The sequence below is a fragment of the Carya illinoinensis genome, chromosome 16, assembly GCF_018687715.1.
Source record: "Carya illinoinensis cultivar Pawnee chromosome 16, C.illinoinensisPawnee_v1, whole genome shotgun sequence".
Taxonomy (NCBI): Eukaryota; Viridiplantae; Streptophyta; class Magnoliopsida; order Fagales; family Juglandaceae; genus Carya; species Carya illinoinensis.
This window is the reverse complement of record NC_056767.1, coordinates 23,331,834-23,355,438: the sequence shown is the minus strand read 5'-3', so window position 1 is coordinate 23,355,438 and position 23,605 is coordinate 23,331,834. Positions and strand designations below refer to the sequence as shown.

The 23,605-nt window shown below is 37.3% G+C and overlaps 1 protein-coding gene across 2 annotated transcripts; it reads right to left on the bottom strand.

The window, feature by feature from the left end:
* Positions 1 to 85: 85 nt before the first annotated feature.
* LOC122299404 lies at positions 86 to 22,452 on the bottom strand. 2 transcript variants are annotated; one of them, XM_043109662.1, is made up of 14 exons: positions 21,952 to 22,444; positions 20,781 to 20,871; positions 20,556 to 20,640; positions 20,175 to 20,259; positions 10,640 to 10,709; positions 9,339 to 9,408; positions 5,899 to 5,944; positions 5,508 to 5,757; positions 5,225 to 5,430; positions 5,027 to 5,101; positions 1,714 to 1,783; positions 1,416 to 1,496; positions 714 to 793; positions 86 to 600 (listed from the first exon to the last, which is right to left on the bottom strand). In XM_043109662.1, exons 1-14 carry the CDS (start codon positions 22,068 to 22,070, stop codon positions 522 to 524), a joined length of 1,407 nt encoding a protein of 468 aa, XP_042965596.1. In that variant the 5' UTR covers positions 22,071 to 22,444; the 3' UTR covers positions 86 to 521. The 2 variants fall into 2 exon arrangements, with proteins under 2 accessions (XP_042965596.1, XP_042965597.1); XM_043109663.1 differs by lacking the exons at positions 86 to 600; positions 714 to 793; positions 1,416 to 1,496 and having other exon boundaries at positions 1,745 to 2,959; positions 21,952 to 22,452.
* Positions 22,453 to 23,605: the final 1,153 nt, after the last annotated feature.

Below are 23,605 nucleotides of genomic sequence, written 5' to 3'. Positions count from 1 at the left end.
GTTGATGGTATTTTTCTACAAAGAAAAAGAGATGTGGATTAACATGACAGCCAAAATGTTAATGAAACAAATCAACCAAACCAAATTCACATGTAACTAGAGGTTTTATCATATCTATATGGAGGTCATGTCAGATAACTTCATTCTATACAGTTGTGCCTGGTCGGGTCTTTTGCACAAAACGCATTACAGTTGGTTCTATACACAGAATACAGCTCAAATAAACACAATGTTATATAACAGCAATGACAAGAACTTAAAAACTGACCGAGTGTCATTTCCCCCCTACGAAAGTTCAGCATATTTACAATGTACAAAGGAAAAGAAAAATTTTTGAACATACATAGTTGCAGCAACTGAATTCCCGTGTCACCTAATTCTTCTTGTCAGTTTGAATAAGTAATACCCAGTTTCAGTAAAAAGTGGGAAACCATATCGAAACATTCTCCTGTCATTGTTCTTTTACCTTCTCCATGCGGTCCAATTTGTGCTCTTAGAAAAATAAGAGGGCAGGTTAAAACCTAAACATCATATACAGGCAAGCGCTCCTCGACAGAGACACGGCAAATTGGGCAACTTTTGCACTTCTCACAGCAGGCACTGCAATACATTGGAAAATCAATGATCATCAAACCAGATTAAAAAAGAGGAAAGAAACAAAGATGGAGCTTCATGAGCTTTTTGTGTTAAAAAATTATGAGCAAGACAGCTACCTGCAAAGGATACGGTGCCTACACGGAAGCAGGACAACACTAATCTCTCCCTCAAAGCAAACCCTGCATAGAACTTTTTCCTGACCAGGACATCCAGACAACATAAAGATGAAGTCACCTTTATAACAAGATGAATCTGGGAAAGAACAGGACCCCAAACAAACTAGAACGAAAATATCTAAATGGGAAGCTACGAATAAGGATTGGCCAAAACGCAATACCCAGATTTCCAAAAAACAGTATTGACTAATCATATTATTCAATTGCATGCTCAAAACTTTCGCCATGGACTGCCTGAAAATTATGCACATTCTTAATTGGACACCTACTTTCTAAACTTATGGGAGCAATTTTTTAATAAACGAAGGCCCCACAGGTAAATATCATAAATCAATGGTGATGATGCGTATTAACAAATGTTGCTGCACATATTACTCCGAGATTTATAATTAGCTGAAACTGAAACCATAGATCCCAAAAATGATAAGTTTTTACTTGTTATTCTAGCCAAGTTTAAACCATACAACCTCAGTTTCCTCCTACAAAAACTAACCTCGTGAGATTATTAAGTTCTCCAAGAACGGAAAATGTCAAACTAGTCGCAGAACAATGGTTTCTGGATGAATGATTTAACAATTTCACAAGTTCTCATTACATATTCACATTGTCGTATAAACTAGTAGGTAAGGATGAGAAACATACGTTTTGAAGTCTTTCAAACTCCTGTTGGCTGTATTTTGTGATTTCTGCCTGCTCACCTAAAGCTGCTTGCAGTCTCCAAACCTGAGATGAATCATCAATACAACGCAAGTTAAAACGGTACTTGTTTCATTTATAATTTTGGAATTTGAAGATGTTCAGTAAACAGAAAACAGTAAAGCAAAAGCTAAATCAATAATGGGGAAATTGAATATAAAACTGCATCTATATATGCATATAGGAGAGAGAATTATTGTAGCCAAAAGAAACGTGAAAGACATGCTAAGAGAATTATGATCACCTCTTCTGTAAGATCCTTTTTAGGCATTTTCTTCACAATCTCAGGTGGATAACCACAGAAAGTATCGTACCTGGGTAGTATGCAATCAACATACAAAGATCATCACAATTGCAATGTGTAAAAGCCCTTTGATGAGCTTTATATGGGAAGGAAATATATGATGCAGCAGCTAAAGCCTAAAACACCATATGCAGAAGGGAAATATGCCCTTTCAAGCTGTGGTTTAGGTTCTAGGCAGGCATGATCCCATGATACAGAAAACAGGGACAGTCAATTTTCAAACTTGGCCTTCATATGTGTGTAATAATTTACATTATCTTTTCTATCGAGTTACCAAAATCAATAACTGAGAATTCCTAATTCACATTTACCATTGAAATTAAAATTTGCATGAGATAATATTGGGAAGAATGTGCAACAGACAGGGAGTAGACAATCAGAAAACTGACACGGACATTGCTAAGTGATGTTTTTTTCTTCACTCAAAAAAATATACATTTTTTTTTTTTTGAGAAAAGTAAGAAGATATATTCAAAAGAATAGGCAAAATGCCACGTTCAGTACAAAGAATGTCCTACACTACGTAGGATCAAAAGAAATAAGAAACTCGTGTAAATTCTGGCCATTAAAACTAACAGCAATAGCCCAAGTACAGAGAGTTCTAAAAAAGAAGACTTTCAGCTCCTCCATTGATCTCTCTTTATCCTCGAATGTCCGATCATTGCGCTCTTGCCATACACACCACATAATGCATATCAGAATCATCTTCCAAATTGCCTTATAACATCTTATAACAATGCTACAATCTTCAAGTAACCAATCTCTATACTGCAGGACTTTCTTGCAATATGATTCAAAGCATCAAGCCCTAAGGGTTGGCTCAAGTAGTAACTGTCTTGGTCTGGGTGGTATGTTCCCTCCAGAGTCCAGATCTAAAGTTTGAACCCTCGGATGCATGCAACTTCTAGAGGCCATTAGACTAGGGGAATTTCCTCCTGAATTACTCAAGGTGCACTTGCAAAAAACTCCTTGCCGAGAGTCTGTGCACAGTAATCAATTATCGGGTGGAGCAATTACCTAGTGCCATTTCCCGAAATGTATGTATTTTATGCACTGTGCAGTGTATCTCTTGTTTTGGGATGATTGCTGGGGAACCCCATTTCCTCGTGTAATTTCTCTTTTGTTTAGAATGTAATGAATTTGCCCGTAACAAATTTCTCTTTTGTTTAGAATGTAATGAATTTGCCTGTAACAACCAAAAAAACAAAAAAAAAAAAAAAAAAAAGAAGTAGCCAATCTATAAGAATTTTGTAGGACATGGACAGCACAAGCATGCCTTATCATTTATGGCCAATGTAAAATATAGGAACATAAAAGGCAAGCAGCTGAGAATATCAAAAATTAATATAGAAAGGCCATGAGAAAAGTGATCAAACATGTTATTTGAACAGAAAAATAAAGTGGAATTTGGCACATACCATTTGAAAAACTAGTTTACATAGAACCGAATAACTAATTATACTTTCGCTAAAACAGACTAAGGGAAAAAGATCAGATTACCCAAATTTCCTGTAGGAGAGCAGAATATGGAATCAGATATGAAGTGAAATGTTGCATGGTGGGAAGAAATGGAGACGATAAAATGATTTGGAGCCCATCTAGAAGAGGCATGTTTGAAGCAAAATCATACCACAACATTCCATGTGATCATTTCAAGGCCCCTTTGTAAGGTCCCAAAAGAAGGCCCACACCACATGGCCAATACTCCAAAAGGAATAGTCAGTGATACAATTGGAGTCCCATTGGAATATTATAAAGAGCAATAATTTCTCATTCCCAAGCGATGTGGGATCCCATACATCACCTACCCTTATCAAAATGGGTTGTCACAATCTCTTCCCCCTTGTATTCTTGAAGTCATGGTCGGGCCAGTCTGTCATAGATGGCACGGTTCCAATCCCATATTTCCGGTTGGGGTAGGCTCTAATACCATTTTCTAGCGCCCTAATGGAAGGCCCAAGCCATATAGCCTATACTACAAAAGGCCCAATCAATGATACAATTGGAGTCCCATTGAAACATTATAAAGAGCATGAACTTCTCATTCCCCAACAATATGGAATCTCATACACCACCTACCCTTATTAGAATGGATTATCACACCCTTACCCTTGGAAGCTTATTTGGAGAAATAAGGCTCCTGGTAGAGTGGCTTTCTTCATGTGGAAAGCGGCATTAGGGACACTTATCTTGGACAACTTGAGAAAATTGAGTATTATAGTGGTTAACTGTTGTTGCATATATCGGAAAAGTGGGGAAACAATGGACGTGGATCACCTTCTTTTACACAGGTAATTAGGATCCTATAAATATGATCTTTGATCTCTTTGGGATTGGTTGGGTCTTTCCTTGTGGAGTCGCTTCTAAGACTTAGGAAAAGGCAGTTTGGTAACCACCAGCAAGCACCTTTGTACAAGATGATCCCATCATGTATGGCGTCCATGGATAGAGAAACGAGCGTAGTTTTGAGGATTGCGAAAACTAGGTGTCAAATCTTTAGTTCTTGACACCAGTATCATTGGACAATGTTGCTCTTTCTACTTCCAACTTTCAGGATTTTCAAGCACTTTATCCTTTGATTAAGTGGATTCAGGTACTGCCAAAGGCCTGTGGCCTAATTAGCATAACCCCCAAGCCTCCAAAATGGAGGTCTTGGGTTCGAAAACCCCCCTCCCCAATTGTATCACAAAAAAAAAAAGTGGATTCATGTCCTTATCTTTTCTTTTCTTTTTTTGAGAGAAATTCATGTCCTTACCTTTCACAATTAATAAAAAATCCTTGTCTTACCAATAGAAAAAAGGCTTGAATTTTGAAGGGCTTCAGTGGGCTGGAAACAAAAATAAGGCCGTAGGATTCTATTGGTAGAAAATATTAGGGTGTTTAGGTTTTCAAATAGAGAAGAAATTGGGCTTGGAGGTGAAAATTTTCCCGGGCTTTTATGAGCAAATTAGGAACTGCACCAGCTTTTCACCCATTGCACCAAATGTAAGCATTTTCCATTAAATAAATCCTCATATATAAAGGAAAGAGTCAATTGTTTGCTGCAATATGTTCACATTCTGGAGTCAAGCACCAGCAAATTTATGCATCTTTTTATTTCTGATTGCACTGATTTTGCATCTATTATTAAATTTCTATTCTATATGTTTCCTCACTCAATCACACATGTATTGCATCAGCAATTAAAGCACACGTATTAAACTAGCACATAGTGAACTTACAAATCTTACAGCATAAGTAAAACAATACTAACCCAGAAGCTCCCTGCTGGAAAAGCTGGGCTTGTTCTTCTTGACTGTCTTCATCAATTGACCACCAACCCAGTAGCCTGTTGAATAATTTTCAGATTAAGAATTCGTCCATAGTATAGTCAATGCTTCTATTATTGATTCAGTAAGTTCACAATCTTGCCTATTCAAGATTTTTCTTGGGAGGCAGAAGAAGTCCTTACCTCGAACCATTGTGCAAGAACCCCAAGAATTCATGAACTCTTGCAGAAAAACTGAAATATAATCCTGTTCCAGCTCCACTACGAAGTAAAAGTACAATTTTCTCTACCAACCTAGAGGCAGCAATGAGTAAACCCACACCTTGCAGTAGGAAAATAGGAGAGAAGAGAACTGGCAGTGGAATGTGCTTAGCATTAGGAGGTGTTCCCTGAAATCAGAAACCATTATAGGCCCATCAATAAGAGATTCCAAAGAATGGCATTACCAAAACTTAAAAATACACACCTGCAAGCGCATACAAAGGAGGATCTGAAAAGCAATCACTGGAATTTTCATGATATGGCCACCAATGTCCTGCAGACCACATATTCTATCCTCCTGCTGGTCGTCCTCCGGAGAAACTACCAAACTACTGTGCCAGTCAATATATCTAATAGTTGCAGAAGTTGAGCTTGCTCCCCTTGTGTGAGAGTTTCTATGAATCATCGGATTAGACCACTTTGTACAAACAAGACAGGCAAAGCACTCTGCAATACTGTAGTTAAAAAAAAAAAAAAATCAGAACTTTTTGCCATTCAAAACCTAGGATAAAAGAAATAATATCAGTAAGTCAATGTCCCAAGCAGCAATGATAACAATAAACACTAAACACCGCAAATGACATTACAGTACATACCCAAAATTTATAAACAATTCCCACCAGCCAAGAGCATCTACATCACCTGCTACATCATGTGTGCATGAGTACAATGGACCAATTGCTTAGTATGAACAGTAAATTTTCTTTGTTATTTTTTTTCGACAAGCGTTATACAGAGATTATTACTATAGATTATTGGACAACGAGCAGGAAGCAATCCAAGAATGTGAAAACAACAGCACGTACCCCATTATCCTGAACAAGGATACAAGCACACAAGAAGGCATCCAAACATAGGGAAACAGTTTTAAGTAAATAAATAAAGACAGTAAAGCAGGGTAATTACAAACACAAGAAGGAAAAAGCACGCACACATATCAAGGCAATTAGCACATGCAACAATAAAGCCCTAAACAGAGATTCAGTGCAAATGGAACATGGTATTCCTAAAGTTCTCTGTCAGTTAATCCATAATGCAATTGTCCATGTCTCCATCTGATGATAAGCCATTCAACTGATGGAAGAAGGAAATATTGGATTCCTTCATTCACATGCTTGAAACTTGAAGGTTTAGAACAATGTTTTGATGGAAAGATGTGAACCTCACAAGCATCCACACAAGAAAATCCAGTTTTGGAATGAAGCATCACTACATTATAAACAATGAAATGTCATATTTAGAAGAAATGTTTAAAGACCCCAACCAAGTTAGAAAACTTTGTCGTTTCCAACCAAGAACATGTTTTCAATTACACAGGCATAGGAAACTCATATGATATGGATGTGTTGGATGATTCAATCAGAATGAATTTTAGGGAGTTTGTTGTAAATTTGTGAAAATAAGGAGAGTTCTTTGGGAGATTTATCTTTTCCATTTTAGGAGTTATTTCTTTCCTTATCAATTTTTTTTTTTAAAAGAGCCGAGGTCACATGTCCAATAGTGACTCCATCCCACCTCTATTAAAAAAAACCCTCACTTATGAAGGAGGAATTCCAAGAAACAAAGTCCCTGAGATCATAAGCCCTCAAGTATCAAAAAATCCCCATCAAACCCAACAAACAATCCCCCGAAACCAACAAACCAATCAACATCTAAGAAAATGAATGCTAAGTTTATCCCTACGAATAATACCCCGAATAGCGAAATGAACGAAAGTATCATCACCAAAGTCTGAATTGACCCCTCGCGTCCCCTGCTTAGCTAGAAAGTCCACTACCATGTTTGCTTCTCTAAAAATGTGGCAAAAACGAACATTGAGCTCCCCAAAAATAGCTGTAATTTCCTCCCAAAAATCCCAAAGAAACCAATATTTACACAGTCCTGAAGATACAAGGCGAGACTCGTAGCCAAGGGATTCAAACAAACCTATGGACCAAGAAACTTTTGCTCCCGTGGCAAAGATAAACTCAATCCGAGTGTTATTATCTTTGGCTGTACATTTTAATTGGTCCTTGCACCAATTAGATATAAAGAATGCCTTCTTAAATAGAGATCTAGAGGAGGAAATTTTTATGGAGTTACCCCCAGGTTTTGAAGGTAAACTTGGTAGAGAAAACGTGTGCAAATTGAAAAAGTCATTGTATAGACTCAAGCAATCCCCTAGAGCTTGGTTTGAACGCTTTGGGAGGGCTGTAAAGAGTCATGGTTACATTCAAGGTCAAGCTGATCACACTATATTCTGCAGACACTCAGGTGAAGGGAAAGTTGCTGTTTCAGTTGTCTATGTTGATGACATTATTCTGACAAGAAATGACAGCAGTGAAATTGAGAGATTAAAGAAGGTGCTTGCTATTGACTTTGAGATCAAAGATTTGGGCAGCTTGAAGTATTTTCTTGGTATGGAATTTGCAAAGTCTAAGAGAGGAATTTTTGTTTCACAGAGGAAATATATACTTGACTTGCTTGGGGAAACAGGTTTATTACGGCGTAAGGCTGTAGAGACACCCATAGAACTGAATCTAAAGTTGCAACCTGCCAAGCCTGAAGAAGTCACTAATAAAGATCAGTTTCAAAGAATGGTAGGAAGACTGATTTATCTCTCACATACACGCCCTGACATAGCTTTTGCAGGGAGTATGGTAAGCCAATTTATGCACTCACCCGGACCTGACCACTTTGATGCAGTGTACAGAATTCTAAGGTACTTAAAAGGGAACTCCAGGTAAAGGTTTATTGTTTGGAAACCATGGACATTTTACAAGTTGAGATATACACTGATGCAGATTGGGCTGGGAGTATAACAGATAGAGGATCAACGTCTGGCTGTTGTGCTTTTGTTGGAGGAAACCTGGTTACATGGTGCAGTAAAAAGCAGAATGTGGTGGCTAGGAGTAGTGCAGAAGCTGAATTTAGGGTGTTGCCCATGGGATCTGTGAAGTGTTATGGATTGAAAGATTACTTGAAGAATTGAGGGTTGAAAATTCACTACCTATGAGATTATATTGTGATAATAAAGCTGCTATAGCCATTGCTCACAATCTGGTACTTCATGATAGAACAAAACATTTTGAAGTTGACTAACATTTCATAAAGGAGAAGATAGATAGTGGACTGATCTGTTTGCCTTATATTCCAACTACTGAACAAGTAGCTGATATATTTACCAAGGGACTGCCAAAGAAACAGTTTGAGAACTTGAACAGCAAGCTGGCCATCGAAGATATCTTCAAGCCAGCTTGAGGGGGAGTGTTGGACGATTCAATCAGAATGTATTTTAGGGAGTTTGTTGTAAATTTGTGAATATCTTAGGAGAGTTCTTTAGGAGATTTATCTTTTCCTTTTTAGGAGTTATTTCTTTCCCTAGTTATTTCTTTCCTTGTCTATTTCTTTCCTTATCTATTTCTTTCCTTATCAATTAGTTATTTCTTTCCTTATCTATTTCAGCATTGTAATCTAGAAAAACCCCTTGTAAATCTATTTTCTGTATGAATGAGAAAAGTAAACTCCAGTTTTTCTAGAGGTTGTGTCCTTCAAACGAGTCTGAGAAGAAAACAAACAAACAGTCAAGCCTTCTTTTTCCCCTTCTGGCGAGAAGGTTGTATAGTATGTGCTTTTATTCATTTTACTGAGTGGTGTTTCATTCACCAGCCTTACCTTTCCTAAAGAAGTAATAATTTTTTTACAAGTCATATTCTGGTTAGCACACAATATCCAATCAAAAAGAGTATCTTGTCAATCTCACAATATTACCTCTCTCCAATACAAATAGATCTTATATCCCACAAGAAAATAATCCCACAAAGGAAAATACAAAGTAAATAGATCTTATCCCACAAGAAAATAATTCCACAAAGGAAAATACAAAGTAAATAGATCTTATCCCACAAGAAAATAATTGAGGAAGACAAAAAATGATGGTGTCTGATAAATGATACCGCAATGATAATAATACCCATAAGACTTGAAACATAAAGTTTAGGAGAGCATGGTGCATTTTACTGTAGCTATGCTTGAGATTTATGTTAAGAGATATTACCGCATAGCTTTAGGAGTGTGAGGACTGTAGCAGCAGCAAAGAAGACCATGGATATTGCAACCCAAAAGTGCTAAAAGCAATACATTTGCAGATCATTTAGTCCTTTTCACTCTTCATTTTCAATAAAAATAATATTTTAAAATAGAATATATGGAGGATGAAACCAGGATTGTTATCAGAAATCCTTAACAGATTCACAGCCTATATTAAATCAACAGTCTATATCACAAACTAGCAAAAATGCCCAAGGTTGAGATCGCGATGCTTGGATGTTGAAGCTATACAGACATGTGCCTATTATAAAGCATGTGAAAAGCAAGCAGAACAGATAGGATGTAACCTAAATCATTTTGACAGGTGCACTTCCAAAATTTAACCAACCATTTATATCAAAACTCAAAGCCCAAGATTTTGAGTAATCCTGCATTTAGCTAACAAAATTCCTATGAAACCGAATTATTAGAGACAAGTAAATGTTACCCAGTATTGGACAGCAAAGAAAGGAACGAAAGCACGAAGGCCCTATCTTGCTTGAAACAAAAAGGAATACAGAAATTAAGAATAAACTCAAAAGAATTGTCTCAATACAAAATGCTTCAAATAAAACCACTGGTCTATCGTTTATTTCTTCCCATTGCCAAATTCAATTCAGTTCATTCACACCCATGAGATCAGATACCAAATTAACCCCTCCCCACCAAAAAAAAAAAAAAAAAATAGGTTACATTTTTCACTTCTACGCTATCAGGTGTTTTACTTTACATTGTAAACTGCCAAACTAATACATTGCATCATCCAACTACCGCCGACTCTCAACTAGCAACCTCCATAAGAACCAATGGTTAAGTTAGTGTCACACTGTCTACTTTCACCATATTAATGATCAGATTTGGACACGGGGTGTTATTTTTCAATTCCAAGTAGTTTGAGGATGCAAGAATTTTAGTAATTTAGGGTGCAAACTGCCAAAACACTCAGAAGTTCAGGGTAGAAGATTTTATTTAACCAAAAAAAAAAAGCTTTTCTCCCCTCATATCCATCAATAACATCTTCAATGCAACATAGATTTCATTAGAAAACTTCTATCATGAAGACACGTCATAAGTTCTCAAGGTTTTAAAACCTCATAGCATTCTTTGGTCATGATGTTTGTCATTAAGTACATTCACATTCTCTTCACTAAAATAAATATAATTAACAAAAATACATCAAAGTCATTATGATTGTCACATGAATCTGTTATTATGAAATCGCAAGATATCAAAACTCGTGAACAGCTTAGAAACTGACAGTAGACTTACACGAAGCATCTCCCATATAGCCACATCATTCATGCTTTCTCCTTCTCCAGGCATTAGCGCCCTACACATTCTGAAAAGGATATTGAAATTCCAGTTACAAAGTCTGGACCATAATTATTCAAGATAGACTCAAGAAATGATAATTATTGAGATGTAAGCATAAGGTTATGAAAGCAACATGTAACAGAGTGTCAAAGACCTTTGGACCAAACAGCAGTTCCACCTCCCATAACTATGGGGTGGGGGGGGAGCTCAGAGGCTCAAAATCTTCTGGGTGCACAAGATCAATTTGAGGAGGAAAAAAAAAAACAGAGAGGGAGTATGAAAGATAAGCCAAAATGAGGGTGTAGGAAATGGATAAAAAATTTTGTTTCATCAATAATCTACAATCACTGCTTTTAAGAAATACTAAAAGCCACCTCCCCAGATATTTTCAGATTAAATGTAAACTTTAGAACCATAAGAAGAAATTAAACCTTCTACAGACCAGTTAAACTCAAACAGATTACAGAAAAAAGGAATATGATGAACTATTCCATACACATCCCCTGCCAGCAGAACATTCACAGGATCTAATATTGTTTTAGATAAAGAACTTGAGGCAAAAAAATTATCAAGGAAAGTGACACAAGTCTTCCAAGGTCTAAACCTTACCAGACAAGCTGTCACTTCAACCACACTATCTTGCACTCGTTTGAGTGAAGCAAATGCCAAGACAACCAAAACCATTCCTTTGCTATAATAATTGGTGGTGACATGAAAAAAATAACTTTGAAGTTTGTCTTTTTCTCTCTGTACACTTTTTCTCCGAAAACTCGTTTCAATGGTGATTGTGGGCACTTGATCATGCGAGTTTGCTCATATGGGATGGAAAATGGGTCTTTCGAAAGCTGTTGTTATAGAATTAAAGTCATTTGAGGTGTTGAGTGAGGGCCGTTGGGCGTTCCTTACTGAAAGTGGGTGGAAGTTTGTGAAAAATTTGAGCTTGGAGTTAGCTATGGTACATTGGTTCACCAAAGCTTTGGAGGATTATTTGAAGGTTGGGAGAAAAGAGTTCTATACAGGCCATTAGGAAGGTGATAGGGGCTTTATAGCACAGAGGTGCTCAAACTCCCAAGGCATGTTCACGGCACTATAGAGTACCGTGGGGGTGGTCGCCAAAACTGCATTTTCTTCCCTGAAGACAGAGACAGAATGGGATGGCGGAGGTTTTGAGGGAGGCTGGTCGAGAAGGTCGCTTCAGCAGTGCGACGACGATAGCTCAGCACTTGAAGGTTCTCCAACAACCGAGGTTTTTGGACTTGTCTCGTCAACTTGTTAGGTGGGATGCCTGTTCTAACACTTCAGCTCAATCGAAACAGTCAAGAAGTGCCACCACTTCTATAGGGGCCCAAGGACTTGAGGGTGGTGGCAGGGGAGTTGTTGGTCTTCAAAAGGAAATTTTTTGTCAAGCAATGACTGAGATGCAGAGTCAACTAGGTGATTTGCAGCTTAAAATTAGTTGGCTGATACGGTGCATTGAAGAGGATAAATGGGTGGGAATGGGCTTGGGTCTGGGTGATGGGCCAACAGAAGGCAACTTGAGGGAAGCCTCTTCATCAGCTGCAGAAAGGGCCCAAGGGATGTCTAATGGGCCGTTTAACAAAGGAAAGGAACCAATGGGCGTAAACTTGACCCAACAACCAAAGGAACCCATTTAAGGGGCCAGGCGTTGGGCCTCAACCCATGAGCAAGCATGACACCCAACGTGCCATGTCCAGGCCCATCGACGTGTTTGGAGGAGACAAAACCCAACTGGTCCAAGCAAGCAGAACACCCAATGGGCTTGTTTGGAGGAAACGTAACCCAAATGACGTAGGCACCGTCGAAGGCTATGGGTACCAGCCATCATTGCCAACGAAGAGCCAAGGGCCCTATCAAAGGCTATAGAACCACTGACGGGGGCTATGCAGCTAGAGATTGCACTCGCAAATCAACAAGGTGCAAGATTTCGTGCCCCTCCTACTTCCAATGCACCAGGTCCAACATAGAACAACTTGAGGGAGGACGCTGGTGCTTCAACCGCAACAACACTATCATTTAGATTGCCAGCGGTCATACTCCCAACAGAGGGGGTCCCGAGAGTCGAGGCCTCTCCCATCTCCTTGGTTAAGACTTGCTCATGATGGGTGGACAACCACAGGTCCACAGTCCACTCAGGTCGCCACCATCGCACTAGAAACCTCACAGGAAAATGATTTAGTGGGCTCTCAAGGCAATCCAGAGGAGATGGACATGATCAATGAACAACTTGAGTTGGTCTCCAATCAAGGCCCTATTTCAGACTTGAATAGGAAGGGATGCAGATTCGATTATGTTATTGGCTATTTGTGACAGTGAGTGCTCTGGCCCCAAAGGGGGGGGGGGGGGAGGTAGGGAACTCAAAAGGCTCACATGTACTATTAATTATGAAGCGAAGGAGGGGAATAGTGGAAGGGATAGATTGAAAGAGGGGGGGGGGGGGGGGGGGGGGGGCACTCTTTGTACTCACAAAGCCTAAGATTATTTTTTGGAATGTGCGGGGGCTTAATGATCGCAATAGGTGCGTTTGCATAAAATTCTTATTGCGGTTGTGGAAGGTTGACGTGGTGTGTTTTCAAGAAACAAAATTGTGGGTCATCGATAGAAGAATAATCCGTAATTTGTGGGGTGTTCATATGTGGGTTGGTCCTAGTTGGCCTCTTTGGGAGCTTCAGGCAGCATTCTTTTCGGATAAATTTGGGTAGTGAGAAGTATTGTGAAAAGCATGTGAAAAGTAATAATAAAGTAACGAATAGTAGTAAAAAGTAGGTAAAAAGTAATAATAAAGTAAAGAATAGTAATGGAGTATTCTGAGAATACCTCAAATACTCTCAGTACCCAAACGTAACCTTAATGTGGGATAAAAGAGTGTTGGAGGCGGTAGAGGAGTGTGTTGGAAATATTCCAGTCACTAGTTTTTTTAAAAATACTGTAGATGGATGGGAGTGGGCTTTTGTAGGCACAGATGGGCCAAACATGGATAGAGATAGGAGAAGAGTATCGGAGGAGTTGGTGGGTCAATAATATTTATGGGAGGTGCCTTGGTGTATGGGTGGGGATTTCAATATTACTCGCTTTCCTAGTGAGCGATTGGGGAATTATCGCAATTCCTTAGCCATGGAAGAGTTCTCTAAGTTCATATTTGATTTGGACCTCATGGATCTCACCCTTGTCGGGGGCGAGTTCACATGGTCAAATAGCCGGAGTTGGTCGAGATTGGATAGGTTCCTCGTCTCTCCTTTGTGGGAGGCCCACTTTTCGGAGCTATCTCAGAAGTGGTTACCCTGAGTTTGCTTGGATCATTTTCCTATTTTATTAGATTGTGGAAGTAGTCATGGAAGATGCTGATATTTCAAGTTTGAAAATGTGGTTAGCGGCTGATGGTTTTGTATAGAAGCGCTCTCAGTGGTCTTCTTATCAGCTCACAGGCACTCCTAGTTTCATTCTTGCAGGTTAGCTTAAGGTTTTGAAGCAAGATCTAAAGAAATGGAGCTTGGAAGTTTTTGGTACCATTGACAACCAAAAGACTACCCTTATGGAGTTACAGGAGTTAGAGGGGAGGGAATTGATGAGAGACACCTCGGAGGAGGTATTATTGAGAAAGAGTTTGGTTGTGATTAAACTAGAGAGTGTTATTGATGGAGGAGACTTCATGGCGATAAAAATCTAGGGCCCTTTGGTTAAAAGAAGGTGATAAATGTATGAAATTTTTTCATAAAGTGGCTAATTCATATAGGCACAGCAATGCTATTGAGACACTTCACTCAGGTACTCAAGTGCTCTCTTTCCCCCTCCGAATTAGAACATCATATTGTGCATTATCACGAAAACCTCCTCACGGAACTGGCCTGTTGGAGGCCGAAGCTTGATGATTTGTTGTTTGAGTCTATTGATTCGCAGAGTGTGAGTTGGTTGGAAAGACCTTTTGACGAAGACAAGATTTATAAAGTAAATAAGTAATTCATGATATGGCTAAGCACAAAGCGTCGGGTCCGGATGGCTTTTCGATAGGATTCTTTTAAGCTTGTTGGGACATTGTGAAATGTGATGTTATGCAAGTTTTCCCTGAATTCCACTCTTTCAAGAAGTTTGAAAAATGCCTCAATGCAATGTTCATTGCTCTTATATCAAAGAATCATGTAGCTACAACAGTTGAGGATTTCCACCCCATAAACCTTGTGAGTGGAGTATACAAGATCATTTCGAAAGTTCTTGCTAATCTGCTTAGCCCGGTTTTGAAACAAATTATTCCTAAGCCTCAAAATGCATTTGTTCAAGGGAGACAAATTCTTGATTCAATCCTCATTGCTAATGAGTGCTTGGATCATAGGTTGCGGGAGGGAGTTCCAGGTATTCCTTGCAAACTTGACATAGAAACGGCATATGACTATATGAATTGGGAATTTCTTTTATACTTGCTCGGGAGGTGTGGCTTTGGTGACAGTTGAATTTCTTGGATTCGATATTGTGTCTCTACCGCTCGCTTCTCGGTGCTTGTTAATAGCACCCCTGCAGGATTTTTTAACAGCTCTAGTGAATTGAGGCAAGGGGATCCATTCTCCTCCTTTTTGTTATTGTTATGGAGGCACTTAGTCGAATGGTGAAGGATGCTATTGAAGGAGGGTTTCTATCCTAATTTTGGGTGGGTAATCTCACATCTCTTATTTGCTTGAGGGGGCTGGTGCTCCAATGAAGTGAGGGAGAGTATGGCGTGGGTTTATGGAAATTTATTAGGAGGAGATAGCAGAGTTTTGAAAATCATATCCGGTTTGTGGCTAGAGAGGGTTCCAGAATCAGGTTTTGGCATGATGTTTGGTGTGGAGATTGCGTTCTTGATTGGGCCTTTCTAGCTCTCTATCGTATTGCAGCTAACAATGATGCTTTTGTGGCGGCTATGCGGGTATCTTCTCATGGTTCTTACCAGTGAAATGTCCTTTTTAATAGGGATATTCATGATTGGGGATTGCACACCGTTTCAGAAATTTTCAGGTTGAGATACTCCATGGGAAACATTACGGCATAGGAGGATAAGATGCAATGGAGGTCCAATGGCAGTAAGAAATGTACAGTTAGGGTGTATTACAAAATATTGGCCTCACAAGGTAATGTTCCCTTCCCTTGGAAAAAGATTTGGAGGTCTCGTGTGCCTTCTAAAGTAGCTTTATTCATATGGACTGCTGCTCTTGGGAAGATTTTGAAGACGAACAACTTGAGGAAGAGGGGGCTCAATGTGATGGATTGGTGCTATTTGTGTAAAAAGCATGAAGAATCTGTAGATCACTTATTATTGCACTGTGAGGTGACAAGGGGGCTATGGAATGAGATCTTTAGAAGAGTTGATGTAGCTAGGGTAATACCAATGAGGTTGGTTGATTGACTAGCTAGTTGGAAGGAGATTCAAGGCTGTCCTCAAGTGGCGGCAGTGTGGAAGATGATTCCATTGTACATCATGTGATGTACTTGGTTGGAAAGGCATAAGCGGTGCTTCGAAGATATGAAGCGCACAATGGCAGAGCTTCAGAATTTTTTTATACACACATTATTGCTTTGGTTCTCAGCCATTGTTCTTGATGAAAACAATGCTCATGACTTCTTGTCCCTAATCTAGAATGTATTTAGGTTTTTTTTGGTATACTTCTTGTGTACATGAGCCATGCCTATTTCATTCATATCAATAAAATTTACCTCTTAAAAAAAAATAATAATAATTGGTGATGATGTCATTTACATAGAAATTAGCTTCTAGAAAGCACCAAAAGTGGTAATTAGTTGACCTTTCAAGCACCAAGTGCACTAAAAAAAACAAAACTGACAAAAAAAGAGGGCAAGAAATTAACATGGAATTTTTGCACATTAAAGGGTGCCATTTTCCAGCAAAGCTTCACTAACATTAAGGGTGCATTTAGATAGTGAGTTGAGTTGAGTTGAGATGAAAGTTAAAAGTTAAATAAAATATTGTTATTGTCTTTTAATATTATCATTATTTTGAGATTTGAAAAAGTTGAATTTTTTATTATATTTTGTGTTGGAATTTGAAAAGGTTGTAATAATTAGATGATATGAGTTGAGAGGAGTTTGGGATCCAAGCTGGACCTAAACCTTTATATCACTCCACCATACACCAGCTAGATTTTCTTTTTATTATTATCATTATTATTCCTAATTTATCTTTTATTCTACCCAATGAAATTGTTAAAGATCTTTTTTATAAGTAAGAATATAATTTTATTGAAACAACAATAGGCATAGCCCAAGTACACTAGAAGTATATAAGAAAAAACACTTAAATACAAGCTAGAAACTAGAAAAGGCTAAAAGGAAATCATGAAGATTCATTACAAAAGCCTTAGCCCAAAAACACAAAGTACTAAAAAAAACACTACCTAAGTTCTCCAATTGAGTGTTTTCTATCTTTAAAGCACCACCCATTCCTTTCCAACCGTAAGCACCACATCAAACACAAAGGGATCATCTTCCATATGGCAACAACACGATGTCTCCCCTTAAAACCTTGCCAACATGCAAAAAAGATCGACCACTTGCTTAGGCATCACCCAAGCAATACCTGTCCTACCAAAAATCTCATCCCACAAAGTCTTAGCCACCTCACAATGAAGAAATAAATGGTCAACAGATTCACCATCTTTCTTAGCACCAGTCCATGACAAATAATCCACGCTTTCTCAAATACCCGTGGTCAAAAGTTTTCCAAGAGACACCAACCAACTGAAAAATGCCACCTTACTAGGCACCTTAGATCTCCAAATGCATTTCCAAGGGTATTTATTGACACAATGACAGGTTAACCACCTTATAAAATGAGCTAACCGAAAATCTGGAGTTTCCAGCATGAATCCACTGCAGACTATCCTCCCTTCCCTGAACAATCTTCGTCTCATATAATCTTCCAAAAAAATCAGAGACTACATTCTCTTCCCACTCATGAAGTGAAGATTATTATTTAAAGAAGTACAAGAATCAGCCACTGCAGCGTCTTGATCTCTAGCACTCCTAAAACGGAGGGATAAACATTCTTTAGAGCTGAATCCCCACACCAAATATCATGCCAAAAGTTAATCCTGGTCCCATCCACCCCCCCCCCCCCCCCCCCCCCCCCCCCCCCCCCCCCCCCCCCCCCCCCCCAAAAAAAACACCTTATATTTAAAATGATTGAGAAATTCCCCCCAGCCCATCCGGATAGACTTCCACAAACCCACCCCATTTCTCAAGGAAAGCTTTGTTAAATAGCCTCAAATTTCTCACCCCCAATCCTCCACAAGAAGCCGGTGAAGAAACCTTATTCCAACTAACCAAATGAAACTTTCTTTCCTCCCCATTCTCCCCACAGAATTCCAAAAGATCCTCTCAATTATATTTGCCACCCTTGCACAAAGGGAAAAGAGAGAAAATACTTAGGAAGATTAGACAACGTACACCTTATCAAAGTAATTCTTCCCCCTTTAGACAAGTATAGCTTTTTCCAACCAGCTAACCTCCTCTCAGTCTTCTCAATCACACTATCCCAAATCATAAAAGATTTTTGTGGAGCGTCCAAAGGAGGACCAAGATATCTCATAGATAAAGAAGATACCTCACACCCCAAGATATTAGCCAAATCCAAAATATTCATAACAGAGCCCACTAGAACAATTTCAGACTTAGATAAGTTAAACATAAGACCAGAAACAGCTTCAAAACATAGCAAAAGGGCTCTCAAAGAACGAAGATGATCCTGATTGGTCTCGCTAAAAATTAAAGTGTCGTCTGCAAAAAGATGTGAGACTTTTATGCTGCCCCGAGACTCATCTCCCACCAAAAAGCCTGACAAGAATCTCCCATCCACTGCCGCTTCAATCATTCTTCAACAATTGAAAACTTGTATCGCTGTCACCTCAAAATCTACGGCTCACTGTTATGGGATTGTTCCAGAACCCAATGCGAAGATCTCCTATTTTTTTTCCGCCATGGGCTCAACGTCAACAGTTTATTTCAATTAGAATCATTTCCTGAAAGAAAGCTTACCTAACAATTGGCAGCAATCTTTCTCCTGATCACATTTACTTTTAATATATGTCATCCATTAGAAGCTAGTAGTAAGCTTTTGCTCGGCAGTTACTTCTTAATTGATAACCCCAAATCCCTTGGGCTTGATATTGGTTACTTGCAGTTGTTAGTCACTATATAGTATGAAGTCACAATTATTTTGGTGTATATGGATTTATGCTTGTTAGAAATTAGTAATTTTGGAACTGTATTCTAATGATTGTCTATATTTCACAAATATTAAGATGTGGAATTTAAATATCCAATAGGTGATAACCTCAAGACTTACGCCTTTCCGCTTAAAAAACTCTGCATAAGACTTTGCCTTTTCAACACTTATTTCAAATCATCAGGCAAGTCAATGCTACAGAGGGGGAGGGGCAGAAGGTGGCATTTTGATGGGACATCCACTTCTCAGATAAATCAAACTCACAAAAATTAATAAGAACATAACATTTCTCCACCTTTGAAACGGGAAATGATATGTGACGGGGTCCTATGTACAGTCGAGATAAGAAAGCTTGACAACCTTCTAGCCTTTAATGATTATAAAGCTGTATTTGCAGTCTTGCACCCTTCAATTAAGATTTTTTTATCGGTAAAAAAATAACCTTAATTAAAGGATGCAAAACTGCAATTAAGATGTTTATAATCAACTAAATGCAATTACAGATGTTTATAATTCTAAAACAGATAAGCATATACGATCTTCCCATCATAGAATGACGCTCTCATTTCTTGAAATAGAAACTTCTCAAACAATCTTCAAAGTGGTATTTTTTCCTCTCTTTTTTTTTTTTGTGTCAACAATTAAGCTTCCTATTTTATAATTTATCAGAAAAGAGGCAACAGAGGCTGCATGGAAAAATGACAAAAAATATGATATTACCATATTTAGAGGGAAAACCAATAGTAATAATAGCAATGATTTTTTGTTATAAATTAAAATCTTATTAATAAAAGAGTAGGCATAGCCCAAGTACACAGGACGTATACAAGAGGAAGCAAATAATTACTTGAAAAACAAAGTGCTTCGAGAAATCATTACTTATAAAAGAAAATAATAGTAAAGGAAAATATTGTACTTCAATCAAGCATCACATGTAATAAGGAAAGAACCTCATCCCAATGTGAGTAAAAAGGATGATCGTTGGAGTTAAAAAGAATAAAAAGAAAGAAACTTCGGCATAAAAACAGGCAAGTTGAGGTTGTTCAATTGCATGCAACAATAACTGAAAATTCTTCAAATTCAACAATAATGAATTAGACATGTGGATCCAAGGATACCAAATAAATACTATTTGCTTTATTATATACTTCTTATATGCTAAAAAGAAAGGTTAAGCAAGATTATGATCTCTCTTTCAAGAAGCAGTAATATAAACAAAGTAAAATCAAAATAAAGCAAAAGAATTCTTGAGAAAAAGAATACCTGAAATTGTCAACTAGAACAGTTATTTCAAGTGCCAGAAAGGGAAGAAAGACAATCTTCAAGTTTACAGGAGCCAAATCATGACCTGTATGAAAAGTGATACATTAATTAATTGAGCCTTTAAGAACTTGAACTGCTGGCATCACAGCAAATATTAAAGCCCTCTAGCACAATGAATCAATCACATCATATAAAGCTTGGGGCTAGATAATTTAAAACCCAACAATCAGATGTAGTTAACAAGTCAAAAGCCAAATTCATTCCCAAGGCATGAAAAGGAAAAAAAAAAAAATTAAAAAAAATGCAAGATAACTGGAAGGCCTTAGAACTATATCTCAATCCGAATGGTAAATAACCAATAACAGGGTGTCAGTTGTTTACCATAAACACTCTCAAGATATATACAAAGGAGCAACTCAAACGCAATAAGCAATGGGGTCGCAGCAATTGCATGGCATGGTGCCCACTGTGCAAGAAAGAGAAATTTTAGAGGCACACATTTATATATCATGAACATAGTTCTGAGGTTCTTTTATTCACAAAACTAATTTGAGAATTGATCACATATAATAATCTCTAGAACTGAAGATGAGCATAAAGACATACATGACGATTATGTGGAACTGATGGAGCAGGTAATGAGAATCTTCCTCGGGCAACAACTGCATGAAATATCCAAAGTGGGAGAAAAATAACCCTGCACATTTGCAGTCAATACACAGTAACTACACATGCCTTTGGAGCGGGTGTTGATCAGCAGCATCAAAAGCTTCAGATTGCAAGAATGTATTTGTTTTTCAGGGGGAATCAAATCACAACAAAGTAGCATGCTCGTCATCTTCAAAAAAATAAATTGGAAAGCAGAAATTTAGATAGAAAAACTTGGGCCTATTTTTTCAAGCACCTCACAGAACTAAGTTTTATTATATTACTACAACAAACTACAACCAGATCCTAAGCTCGAGAAAAATCACAAATTCTCACTAAACCCAACACAATCTATAGTTCTTTCTCAGTTAACAAACGGGAAAACACACTTTTCACCTCTAAACTACAGGGTGTTTTACACTTTGCAGCCCAAACTTTTTTTTTTTTTTTTGATGGGTGCTTTGCAGCCCAAACTACATAACTGACACATTATACCCTCCAAATAATGCCTACTGGTAAATAGCACCCCCCGTTAAGATTTGACAGACAAGATTGCAACCCTCAAACTTGTAACGTTCTCCAAATGCATAGTTTTGTTCAGTTCGTTAAAACATAATTAAATTTCACTGCTTGCTAATGGTCGATCCACTCACCTGCCTAATACACAGATCACCGAATACACAGATTCACAATAAAGTTAATCAAGGAAAAAAAATGCACATTGGCAGACAATTTTTACCTTAAAAGAATAAAAAATCAAAAAAGTTAAATATCTAAAAAATAGAAACATTGATCCGCAGGTCCCATAATTCATTTCCTTCACTTATCTACCAGTTGGGCACAGGTTCACAGGGTCAACTAAACAGACCCTTTTAACGAGGTATTTTCCCATACCATGAGGAAAAAACAATTCCCGTGAATTTCCTACACCCAATTAATACCCAAAACAAAGGTTCAAACAAAATCCATAAAATTGTAACACTTCTCCACCCCACTACCTTTGCAAAGCAATCAAAATCCATATACAAAATCGAATAAAAGCCAAACACCCACTAATTGAAACACCAAAAATTTTAAAATAGAAAAAAGAACAAAAGATATAATTTCATATGCATATAGGGAAACCGACCACCAGGAGTTGAAGATGACTTGATCGAGCTTGAGGACGAGCAAGAGCGTGAAGCACAAGAGCAGGCCGTGGGCCGCTACGGCCTGTACGGCCTTCAATACTCTCAGCCAACTCGTCATTCAAAAACCCAAAAATTCTAAACTTTAACGCTCCCCAAAGAGAGAGACAGAAATACCAATTTCAATTTTGAGAAAAACAACCACTCTGTCTTTCTAGAGCTGGAAGTTGACTCAGACGGACACGACGTAGGTTTTTAGTTTTCAGCATGCGCGAGGAGAGAAAGTGAAAGCGATACATTCTATGCGATTTCTCTCACCCTCTACTTTCATGAATATAAAACAAAGCGAATTAACTGCTGCTTTCCCTTTTTCCTCTCCTCTCCTCTCCTCTACCCCCTGTCTCTCTCTCTCTCTAAAGAAAAGTTCGTGTTCTACAGTTGGCTTCTCCTTCACGGCATCGTAAAATCGATTTAAGGTGGTATTTATTTTCACGGATTTCTGTGTGTTCGATTATTCAACCTTCTTTTAATATGGAAGAGAAATGCTCGTAAGGGATTCCGACAGGGGATTACTATGAACTGTATAAAAAAAATTATATAAAATATATTTATAAATTAATATGATTTTAAGAAATTTATTATATTTATTTTATAATAAAAATAATTTTATAATTTAACTTAACAAATTATATCAATTTATAAATAAAAATATAATATTTTTATAATTAAAATAATTTCTATTTTGTGAATTTTATTTTATTTATAAATATTTTGAAAATACATAAAAAAAATAAAAATAAAAAATTTACTATTTGGGTCTCCAATGTAACTAAAGAGCCGTTCAATATTTCGTACGAAACTCAACTCAACTCACGTCAATTTATTTAGAAGAGAAATGCTAAACCTACATAGGTGGCTTTGACAGTAGTTTTTATTTTTAGTTTTTAGTGATTAATGAAATATTTTTTAATATTATAAATTTTTTTTAAAATATTAAAAATGCATGAAAAATAAAAACAAATTTTGCACTATTGAGATCTCTCGTACGTGGCTGGCTATAGAGCCATTCTTTCTTCAAAATTCCAATAAATTTATATTTTTTATTATTTATATAAAACTGACCTATTTGAAAAAAGTTTTATTTTTAAAATTCTTATATAATCTTATTATTATTATTTACAAACTATTTTACTACTCACAAATTTTTTATCTCATTGCACTCTACAAGCTTGTATTGTCATGATTTGGAGTTTAAGTTATAAAAAATATATATTTATGGAAATTAAGTGGGTTCTTCACAAGCTAGACTTTGTTAAAGCATGTAGTTAAATACAAAATTAATCTTTATAATTTGTATCAAATTCAAGTTTTTCCATATTTTTTTAATTGAAATTTACCCTTATCTATATTTTAATAAAAATTAAATTCTTCATTCGGTCACAAATATGATAAATTGGTTTTTTTTTTAATACATTTAGGGGAGATAGGTTTTGAACTCCTAACCTTCATTTTGAATGCTGGAATTATGTCAATCAGATCACAAATTTTTAGCAAATATGATAAATTATTAAAAACATTGTGCCTTTTCTATATAAAAAAATATGGTGCCAATACCATTAAAAAACATAAATACATTAAAAATACTTTAAAATAAAA

Bases quoted from the DNA above. Each gene is read 5' to 3' on its own strand.
- LOC122299404 (XM_043109662.1), bottom strand. From the start codon at position 22,070: ATGACGAGTTGGCTGAGAGTATTGAAGGCCGTACAGGCCGTAGCGGCC. The intron at 5,758-5,898 runs GTATGTACTGTA...TTTTAACTACAG, and splicing joins GAATTGTTTATAAATTTTGG to TATTGCAGAGTGCTTTGCCT. The intron at 5,102-5,224 runs GTAAGGACTTCT...ATTATTCAACAG, and splicing joins TTCTTGCACAATGGTTCGAG to GCTACTGGGTTGGTGGTCAA.